Here is an 11,444-nt window from a genome sequence, read left to right on the forward strand (position 1 = left end):
TGTGGTGTGCAGGTCTGGTCGCAGTACCGAAGGCATCAGGCGGCATCCGAATATGTGTGGACTTGACAAAGCTCAACAAGGAAGTTCTCCGTGAAAGGCACGTGCTTCCAACGGTCGAATGGGTTCTCGGGCAACTGGGCGACGCAAAGGTGTTCTCCAAACTCGACGCGACCGCAGGATTTCACCAAGTGCGATTGTCCCAAGAATGCCAAGAGTACACCACATTCATCACGCCATTCGGACGCTACTGCTACTGTCGTCTACCTTTCGGCCTGACCTCGGCACCGGAGTACTTTCAGCGAGAAATGGCTCGCATTCTGGAAGGACAACCGAACGTCGTCAACATGATCGACGACATCCTGGTTTTTGGAAAAGACTGAGAAGAGCACGACAAGCGACTTGTGGAGGTTCTTGAACGTCTGAGGAGAGCTGGAATTAAACTCAACAAGTCGAAGTGCTGCTTCGGTCAAGACAAAGTAGAGTTTCTGGGTGTAATCATCGATGCCAACGGTATCTCGCCGAGTCCCAGCAAACTCGAAGCCCTACGCAACTTGGAGCCACCCAAGGACGTTGCTGGTGTTAGACGCTTCCTCGGCATGGTTAATCATATTGGTCGCTTCCTGCCCAACCTTTCGCAGGCAACCGCCCCTATTCGCGCCTTGCTGGGCGAGCAAAATGCATGGCAATGGGGACCGCTTCAAGAGACCGCTTTTAATCGGGTCAAGGAGATGCTCACCTCGGACCTCTGCGTCGCGAAGTATCATCCCGGTCGTAATACCATTGTCTCATGCGACGCGAGCTCATTTGGATTGGGAACTGTTCTTCTGCAAGAACAACCATCGGGGGAGCGACGCGCGGTAGCGTTTGCATCACGGTCGTTAACCGATGCAGAACAACGCTACAGCCAAACAGAAAAGGAAGCGTTGGCGGTAGCATGGGCAGTGCACCGCTTTGACCAGTACGTGCGAGGCCTACACTTCACGGTGGAAACCGACCATCAGCCACTGCTGACACTGCTTGGAAACGCTGACTTGGACACGATGCCTCCACGTATTCAACGGTTCCGTATCAAACTTATGCGATACCAATTCAACGTGGTCTACGTTCCGGGCAAACAGCTAGCCACTGCGGATACTCTTTCAAGGGCTCCGGACGAGAAGCCGTCGATCAGTCTAGTGGATGTGGTAGAAGTGTTCGTGGAATTCCAAGTTGCAGCGATCACTGACACGAAGCTGGTTACTGCAGATGATGTCCGCAGGCACCAAGAACAGGATGGTGAATGCAACCAGCTCGTCAAGTACTGCACCCAGGGCTGGCCTCGTCGAGACAGGCTTCCGGAGCACATGAAGAAATACTGGAACCATCGAGGTGATCTCTCTTTGTGCAACGGCGTCCTGCTAAAAGGCAATCGATTTGTCATCCCGACTTCGCTGCAAAAGGATACGCTCGAACTTATCCATGAAGGCCACCAGGGAATTAACCGATGCCGGCTGAGAGCACAGGATTCCGTGTGGTGGTACGGACTTTCGCAGCAAATACGGGACAGAGTCAGTCGCTGCAGGCAATGCGCAGCCACACGAGCGCAACGAAGTGAGCCATTGGTTGTAACGAAAACTCCAGCGCAACCATGGCAAGAAGTAGGAATGGACTTATTTAGTCACAGGGGACACAACTACCTACTAGTAGTTGATTATCGTTCTCGCTACCCTGAAGTCATCTACATGCGAAGCACGAACTCTGAGGCGGTTATCAATGCTGTCAAAAGTATTTTCGCTCGTTTCGGCATCCCCGAAGTTGTACGAAGCGACAATGGACCGCAGTTCGGTTCACGCGCATTTGCAGCTTTTGCGGAGCACTATGGCTTCCAACACATCACCTCGAGTCCAAACTACCCGCAGTCTAACGGGGAAGTAGAAAGGATGGTGCGCACGGTCAAAGAAATGTTCGAGAAAGCAGATGATCCTTTTCTGGCACTTCTGTCTTACAGAGACACTGCAGGCGTCACAGGGTTTAGCCCAGCGCAGCTACTGATGGGCCGCAGCCTGCGAACCAGGCTTCTCAAGCCAGCGGATTGCCTGGAACCGAAGTGGCCTGCGCCTGACGTTGTCAAGTGCCAAGATGAGGAGGTAAGAAGGCGGCAGAAGAAAGACTTTGATCGCCGTCGTGCTGCGACCGTCCTTCCTCCGCTGGAGCCGGGGGACACGGTGTGGGTTCGAGACATCAAGGAAACGGCGTGCGTTCTCAGCCCAGCCTCGAAGCCCCGCTCGTACGTCGTGGAAACACCAACCGCGGTGCTTGTGCGTAATAGGGTGCATCTAGTGCCCTATTCGGACCCAACGACGAGCCAACTCAACGAGCCAGCATCGAGGGAAAACAGCGAGGGGCACGAAGACCAAGCCACCGTTACAGACGCCACGGCAACAGCGACGCCACAAGTCTCCAATGAATGCGGAGTGCGAGTCACCAGATTTGGTCGCCGAGTTAAGACTCCGAAAAGACTTGACTTGTGATGTGTCGTGTTTTTGTTGTGTGCATATCTCGGGGGAGAGATGTAGAGGGCGCTACGCGCCATGCTTTTTATATATGGTTGAAGGGAATAAAGCAATGGGCATTCGTTCGGTCATCATGGCTCGGAGTCACTTGTGTAGACGCGCCTAGCGTCTGTCAGTTACCGGTATCGTACACATGCTTGTGAACATTGTCGATAAAAAAAAACGCCAGGCTTGCGCTGAAACCGCAGCACAGTCACAGCGAAAGCTGGAAGAGCGGCGTTTCTAAAGCACCGTTGTAAGCTCTCTTGGGGCTACTAATACAAGTACACTAGCAAGGTACCCACTACTCCATAAATCACAATTTTTGTGAAGTTCGGAAGCACCTACTAAGCCATTATCCGTCATTCTGCGGAGAAGCGAGGCACCAGCTACACGTCTGTAAGCATTGTGTGCACTTTGTTGACGCAACGACTGATGACGATGAAGAATTTTGGCTCAACCCTTTGTAATGGGTTGGAAGCTTTAAACGGCCCACCAGTTATGTAATTTGCATTGGGTGACGCCCGGTCGCTATGTCCCTCTCCCGCCATGCTGTATAACATACGTTTACGTGGGAGAGGTGGGGGGGGGGCGAAGAACTTTACTGAGATCCCGAGGAAATGGATCATGCGCTTATGGACTTCCTTGGCAACTAATACAAGTGCACGTGCGAGGAACCCACTATGTTATAAATATTGTAATTTTTGAGAAGTAGGGCAGCAGGCACTGTGCCATTTTTCGTCATTCTACGGAGAGCGGTGGTAAATGCTAAACGCGTGTAAGGCATTATACGCACTTTGTTGATGCTGTGCCTGATGACGATGAAGAATTATGGCAGAGCCCTTTGTAATGGGTTGGAAGCATTCAACAACCTACTCTTTGCGCAATTCGCATTGTGTGACGCCTGGTTACAGAATTCGCGTTGTGCGACGCTTGGTGTTTATTTTACTCTTCTACCACGCTATATTGCATATGTTAATGTGGTTCCTTCCCGACGTGAAGCCTGTATAGGACCTTTTTGCAAAGGAGTTTCAAGCACCGGCATGGCTCAGAGGTTGAATACTGGGCTCCCACGCAGAGGGCCCAGGTTCGAACCTCGTTCCATCCCGGAATTTTTTTCTTATTTCGTTTCATTTTCTTATTTCGAGCGATAGTGGTTACGGACACCGGCGGCGGACAACTACGGTGCCAAAAGCGGCCGGTGAAATGATCTCATAACAGCTTTCGCTGTAAAGCAAATATTACGCATATATCAGGCGCAGCACCTTTGCGTAAGTACCGGGTGATGTGTTCCTTTACTACAAAATACACAGATACGTAATTCTAAAGACCTTAATGTTTCTTAGGTTGCACTGAAAATGCGATGATGTGCACGAAAAAAACGCCAGGCCTGCGCTGAAATCGCAGCACAGTCACAGCGAAAGCTGGAAGAGCGGCGTTTCTAGAGCCCGTTAAGTTTTCTTGGGGCTACAATACAAGTACACCAGAAAGGTACCCACTACGCCATAAATCACAATTTTTGTGAAGTTGGGAAGCACCTACTAAGCCATTATCCGTCATTCTGCGGAGAAGCGAGGCACCAGCTACACGTCTGTAAGCATTCTGTGCACTTTGTTGACGCAACCACTGATGACGATGAAGGATTTTGGCTCAACCCTTTGTAATGGGTTGGAAGCTTTAAACGGCCCACCAGTTATGTAATTTGCATTGGGTGACGCCTGGTCGCTATTTCCCTCTCCCGTCATGCTGTATAACATACGTTCACGTGGGAGAGACACGAGGGGGGGGGGGCGAAGAACTTTACTGAGACCCCGAGGAAATGAATCATGCGCTTATGGGCTTCCTTGGCAACCGATACAAGTGTACTTGCGAGTAACCCACTACGCTATAAATCATTATAATTTTTGAGAAGTAGGGCAGCAGGCACTGTGCCATTTTTCGTCATTCTACGGAGAGCGGTGGTACCTGCTAAACGCGTGTAAGGCATTATACGCACTTTGTTGATGCTGTGCCTGATGACGATGAAGAATTATGGCAGAGCCCTTTGTAATGGGTTGGAAGCATTCAACAACCTACTCTTTGCGCAATTCGCATTGTGTGACGCCTGCTTACAGAATTCGCGTTGTGCGACGCTTAGTGCTTATTTTACTCTTCTACCACGCAATTTTGCATATGCTAATGCTGGTTCCTTCCCGACATGAAGCCTGTATAGGACCTTTTTGCAAAGCAGTTTCAGCACCGGCATGGCTCAGAGGTTGAATGCTGGGCTCCCACGCAGAGGGCCCAGGTTCGAACCTCGTTCCATCCTGGAATTTTTTTCTTATTTCGTTTTTTTTTTCTTATTTCGAGCGATACTGGTTACGGACACCGGCGGCGGCGGCGGAGGCGGACAACTACGGCGCCAAAAACGGCCGGTGAAATGATCTCATAACAGCTTTCGCTGTAAAAGCCCTCTGCCGATGAAAGCCCTGTGCACGAGCTAATGTTTCCCGACGTATTGCCATATGGCGCCCATATCTCACGCAGCTCTTCCTCTATCGTCTTTTGGCGACATTTGCAGCGAAGCACGCAGATACGCGGCCAATTTTTTACCATTGTGATGTATTTTTCTCAAGATTTGAAGACCATTTTACGAACCCTACGGGTAAGCCCATGGCGTTTTCAAGGCGAACTAATAAGGGACCTTTCGAGTTTTAATTTTTAGTACAATTCACTGCGCTATGATACTGTAGAAGGGCGGAGAAATCTCAGGAATTGTGGCAATAAGAGATAAAGACCGGATGGAGGCACAAGCCGGAGAATCATTTTGTACACTTGCTTGCACGCTGCAGTTCACGTCGTTTGGGCCCAAATGAGCGCTGTTGTTGTCAGCGTTTCCTACTCTTATTTGTTAACCCCAGAAGGCGGCAGAGCTCTTTTTTTTTTTTTTTGCAATAGCGAATGATATGGACACCCTCAGCGAGTATTCGCCGTCGCCGTTCTGTGCCGTTCACGTAATTTTGTATATATATATATATATATATATATATATATATATATATATAACCCATGAAGAAAAATAAATCAGAAAAAGATTCCGAAGCGCGCGACTGGGGATTCGAACCTGCGACCTCTCGCTCAACAGCGCGCCGCGTTAGCCAACTCTATGACGCGCCATGTGTCTGCCAGCGTACTAACGGCGAGCTATTTACATTTACCATTTACCGCTGGCGGTACACAGATCCAAAATTGTTCCAAAAGCCGGGTGAGTTCATGATTTTAGAATATTCACTCCGACTTAACACAACACAACAGTATTCTCGCAGCAGATCAGCGGCGGTATTTTGTAAGCATTCCTAAAACGGACGGAGGCGGTCCGTCCGTTTGAGTCGCACGCGATTGGTCAATGGGAGCCTGACGAGCGCCGCGACGTTGATTGTCACGTGAGCCGTGGCGTCACGTGTCTGCTTTCGGGCGGGGGCGAAGGAACGGTCAGAGAGACCGTCCGAAACGAAACGGATGGATTAAACTGGCTGCCAGACGGCTTTGATTGGATTGAAACGCAGGCTTCCACTTCGCTCATTGGCTGTTTTCAGGCTCACATTCACCAATCGCGTGCGACTCAAACGGACGGACCGGCTGTCCGTTTAAGTAACGCGTACAAAATACCGCCACAGGAGGTGCTTCAACGTGTTCTATCACATGCGAGATGGCGCGAAGGGTGCGCTTTAAAGCAACGCCCCCAGTTTTCTTTTTTTTGAGTTTGAAAACTGCCCTTGAGACGCCCACGAAAGAGTTGCCCTTACGTGTAGCCACTCGGGATGTGGAACACCACGTGGAAGAGCGAGCGCACAATATGCCAGACGCCGCCGTGCGCCAGGAGACCCAAAGGGGTCACTCCACGCGCTGCAGTTTTCAAAAAAACGCCAGGCCTGCGCGGAAAGCACAGCACAGTCCCAGCGAAAGCTAGAAGAGCGGCATTTCTACAGCCCGTTATAAACTCTCTTGTGGCTACTAATACAAGTAAACTAGCAACGTACTCACTAGGCCACAAATCATAATTTTTGTGAAGTTGGGAAGCGCCCTCCACGACATTATTCGTCATTCTGCGGAGAAGCGAGCTACCACATGTTAGGCATTACGTGCAGTTTGTTGATGCGACGGTTGATGACGATGAAGAATAATGGCTGAGTCATTTGTAAAGGGTTGGAAGCTCTAAAGGACCCACAATTCACATCGTGTGACGCCCGGTCGTTATTTTATTCTCCCACCACGCTATATAACATAGGTCAAGGAGAGAAAGAGAGAGACAGGGAAAGAACTTTATTGAGACCCGGAGGAAATGCATCATGGGAGCCTTATGGGCTTCCTTGGCAACCTATAGAAGTGCACTTGCGAGGAACCCACTACGCTATAAATGATCATAATTTTTTGAAGTAGGGAAGCAGCCACTATTTCATTTTTCGTCATTCTGCAGAGAATCGTGGTACCCGCTAAACACCTTTAAGGCAGTCTGTGCACTTTGTTGATTTTGCCGCTGATGACGATGAAGAATTATAGGAGAGCTCTTTGTAGTGGTTGGAAGCATTCAACAACCCACTCGGTGCGCAATTCGCATTGTGTGACGCCTGGTTACAAAATTCGCGTTGTGTGACGCTTTCTTGTTATTTCACTCTTCTACCACGCTACATTACATGTGTTAATGTGTTTCCTTCGCGACATGAAGCCTGCATACGGTCTTTTTGCAACGCAGCTTCAAGAACCGGCATGGCTCCGAGGTAGAACACTGGGCTCCCACGCAGAGGGCCCAGGTTGGAACCTCGTTCCATCCTGGAAATTTTTCTTATGTCGTTGTTTTTTTCTTATTTCGAGCGATAGTGGTTACGGACACAGGCGGCGGCGGCAGTGGCGGCGGCCCTTGTTGTGATCTCATAACAGCTTTCGCTGTAAAAAGGAAGAAGAAATATCCAAGAGCGTTCGGTTGCGCATAGTAAACGCTTGCAGCGCGCTGCTCATACACAAAAAAGTAACAACTGTGACAGTTGTTAATACGCACTTGTTCTGTGTATACCTGTGCGTTCTTTTCTAGCACTCTTCTTTGTGTTTGAACAGCGCGCGGCAAGTGTCGAGCTATGACAGTTGTCAGTTCGCACTCGTCCTGTGTGTGTTCTTCTCGTGCGTCCTTCGTGCGTTAGCGCCGTGCAGCAAAATTCGAGCTGCTTGTCGTTTTCTTTATTAGATGTGAAGCATCTTATAGCGGTGTTCAATCCGGTGGTGGTGTGCGGCGTGACCACCCTTACTACGCATGCGCAGGCCCTCTCCACACACCTCATCTCCCTCTCCCCTTCCCTTCCCCTACCACCCTCTCCACTCCCCCTCCTTCTCTTCCCTTCCCCTCTCCACGTCTCCTCTCCACTCCCCCTCTTCCCTTTGCCTCTCTCCACTCACCATCTGAAACGCGGGCTCTACATGTCGAAACGCTGCTTCGCATCGTCTCATGGTCCCCTTTAGCGGGAGATGGTGTGATTTTTCTGCATTTAACAGGTGAGACCTTGCAGCAGAAAAAAAGTTTTATTTGGCATTTCTTTGAATTCTTTCTGTATTGACTCCGTCAGCGTGCATGCGCATTTTACAGGGACTTTCCAGCTGCCTGTACTTGACTTTCTCGCTTATTATTACGTACCGTGAAGAAACAACAAGCGTCCTGCACTCATGCGCCGTGTTTCGGTTGCACGTGACACCTGTCTCCGTGGAATGTTTCGTGTCGTGTACAGCTGACGTCAGCGCTAAGACAGTGAAGGCGAGCGAGCGGACGGCTGTCACTGATCCCGTTAATGGGGATGGCTATCGCAGGGTGGATTCTAAGGGCTGGCGTCTCGGCCCTCCGAAAACACACCACGAAAGCGCGGACAATTTAGAATTGGTCCTTTTAGTGCGCCAGCGAACGCCGGTTGTGGTCCAAAGACCGAGTGAGAGCCGAGAGCCGATAACACAAACGAAATATATTCTCAGTTAAGCAGTACAAAGATCACAAACACATGCACACTCGGCTGGTAACAGTTGCAACTTCACAATCTAACACAGATGGTGTTAACACAGCGGTAACTAAACAAACAGATCACGCGCTACAAACGCAACCTCACACATTACAACTATTCAAGAACAGTTAAAGTCCTGAATATTCAACGGCCTATCCAGTCCACAATTCTTGGACGGTAATTGAATGCTTCTCTTCTAGGAAACACTCACGCCGACTCCAGCGGTGATCGTCGTAGTTCAACCGTCGTCGTAACTTGTCACGGCTCACAAGCCGTCGTCATCCGATTCTTCGAGATCGACGATCGGCTCACCGCACACCATCATAAACATGTCTTCTTTGGCTGACGGTTCCACACTCAGCATAACTTTACCATCTCCAGGCCGACTGACTGACTGACTCACTCACTCACTCACTGACGCACTGCTGGTCGTCGTCGCACGCTTTTATTCCTTCTCCCCCGGGTTGCAGGCGCGTCAGGAGGGTTCTTCGGCGTGCAGTACAGCCAAGGCTAGGAAAAGGGCGAGAGCTTTCTCGTAGGTTCGAATCGCGGCGGCGTCGCCCGGTGATGCGTCCCCCCTTCCCTCTAATAATAATATCTGGGGTTTAACGTCCCAAAACCACGACATGATTATGAGAGACGCCGTAGTGGAGGGCTCCGGAAATTTCGACCACCTGGGGTTCTTTAACGTGCACCTAAATCTAAGTACACGGGCCTCAAACATTTTCGCCTCCATCGAAAATGCAGCCGCCGCGGCCGGGATTTGATCCCGCGACCTTCGGGTCAGCAGTCGAGTGCCATAACCACTAGACCACCGTGGCGGGGCCCCCTTCCCTCTAGAACACGGTGTAAGAATATTCAGGTGTTGACACTGCGCGCGCCTAAGCGGCCAGATAATGTTCGGTCATGGGTCCGTTGAACGGTGCGCCATCTAACGGCTCGAGGCGGAGAGCGCCCGCGAGTAGCCGAACCACGGTGCTACTGCGTCATCACCGCTGCGCTCGCCGTGTCCTCTCCTGTTACTCTCTCGATTTCGCCCCTCGACGCCACTTGGCGGATGCACATTACCAGCAAAACGCAAAGAAAAAATGCACGTTATCAGCAGCATGCGCGTTGCTATGGAGACGACTGCCCCGCTTTTCGTAGCGCCCTCTAAGACGGCGCCGATGAAACTACAAGCCATCTGATAAGAACCCGAACATTATCTGGACGCGCGTGGATTGCGGTTTCCCATGCGTTGGGGGAAGAGTGTCATCATCTGAGTATATTCTTACACCGTGCTCTAGAAACATCCAGGCTTTGCCGGGCGTTTGATCTGAGAGCTAGTGCGCGAGGAGGATGCTGCGCGTCACCGTCTTTTGATGCTTGTTTTTTCGACCGCGCTTCATGGGCGAGCGGCTCCCGCCGTTCCATCTCGCTGCCGTTTGAAAGCGGCCGCGCGCGCGCTTTATTTACGCGCTCGTTTGTTGCAACGGCTAAAAGCAGTTATACGATGCCTAGATGACGGCGCTGCGGTATTTGCTCCTTGTTTGGTATAACACCCGTCGTATTCCTTTTCTCGGTTGTTCGAAATAGCGATCATTATGAAGTTCCTTGTTCTCAGGCAAGGAATTATATGAACCAGCTAAAGATACAAGACAGTGTATGAAAAGCAGTTGTGGAGCGGGAAAAACAACTTGTACTTGTACCTACTTTTTAAATATAGCAACTGAAGCGAGAGTCGTTTTGCTCATATATTTAAGAATAGCCGCTGACGGTGAATAATTCTGTGGATGTGCTAATACATAGCAACATGAAACATGCACATAAAATGGTCAAGCAATAGCTTCTCATGAAAACTGCGCAGGAGGTATCACGAAAAATAGGAAAAATGAGGGATTAGAATACCTAGACGGACAGCATGAATACTTGCAATCGATTTTTCTTTCTTTTCAGAGCTTAAGCTACAAATTTTATACCTAAGCTAGACCAATAAAGCGTGATGTTATGCCAGTCCGTAAAGATCTATAACACTATCATACAATCACTCATCGCATATAGCACTAAAAATTAACAGAGGGACGATAAAAACAGAAACTGCACTCTATGGGATGGCAGCTTAAGTTTAAAACATTGCATCATCTTCGAGAATCATTCCTCGCGATCTACTAGGCGCACTGTAGCTAAATAACTGAGGCAGTGCAGTTGTAGAAAGACCTGCTTCATCAAAAAAAAAATACAAGAGGCCAATGACCAAAAAAAAAGACCAACGCTTAGACAAAGACGAGGAGAAAAATCCGTCCGTATCTAAATGTGCGTATGTCATCGTTTTTCTTGTATATGCTGCCAGTATTCTTCAACATATCAGCTTTCAGCACGTTCTATATATCTGCCCCTCGAGGGGACCTCTGCCCTCTACACCGCATCCCATTGGTTCACCTATATTCAAGAATGCTCATTAGTACTCTGGCCGTGGCCACATGTGTTGCAAACACAAAAAAAACATCGTGCTGCATTTCCTGAAGATGTTAGACTGTAGTGTGCAGCCGAAGCTTCAATGTGTTTCGTCGTATTTGCTGGCTCGGTTTTGAACTTCATCTAGGTACAGGCGCTGTAAATTGCATAATTATTTACTTATTTACTTCAACAATGACACATCCGTTGAGCCGTTCCCAGCGGCAGCTTCCATGTTGTGCCGGCAGCGCACGAGCTGAAATTCCTCGCTGTCGCTTGATCCACCGCTTGTCATTAACCTACCGCATGTAGATGCTCAGAATGCAGGAGTTGTAATGTGGCAAGTGTTTCAAGCTAGCGTCGCATTACGTTAGAAATCGCTTACCGAGAACAATTCATTTCGCGCACAACACGCGGAAACGTTCCCGACTTCTTTCGCTCCCATGTCACTGCCCTCTGTCGC

The 11,444-nt window shown here is 49.7% G+C and overlaps 1 protein-coding gene across 1 annotated transcript; it reads left to right on the plus strand.

Moving 5' to 3' along the window:
* Positions 1-596: 596 nt before the first annotated feature.
* LOC125758599 (uncharacterized) lies at positions 597-2,510 on the plus strand. The gene is made up of 2 exons (XM_049415952.1): positions 597-1,368; positions 1,843-2,510. Exons 1-2 carry the CDS (start codon positions 597-599, stop codon positions 2,508-2,510), a joined length of 1,440 nt encoding a protein of 479 aa, XP_049271909.1.
* Positions 2,511-11,444: the final 8,934 nt, after the last annotated feature.

The sequence above is a fragment of the Rhipicephalus sanguineus genome, chromosome 5 (assembly GCF_013339695.2).
Source record: "Rhipicephalus sanguineus isolate Rsan-2018 chromosome 5, BIME_Rsan_1.4, whole genome shotgun sequence".
NCBI lineage: Eukaryota > Metazoa > Arthropoda > Arachnida > Ixodida > Ixodidae > Rhipicephalus > Rhipicephalus sanguineus.

Bases quoted from the DNA above. Each gene is read 5' to 3' on its own strand.
- LOC125758599 (XM_049415952.1), top strand. From the start codon at position 597: ATGGTTAATCATATTGGTCGCTTCCTGCCCAACCTTTCGCAGGCAACC. The intron at 1,369-1,842 runs GTGATCTCTCTT...GCGCATTTGCAG, and splicing joins GAAATACTGGAACCATCGAG to CTTTTGCGGAGCACTATGGC.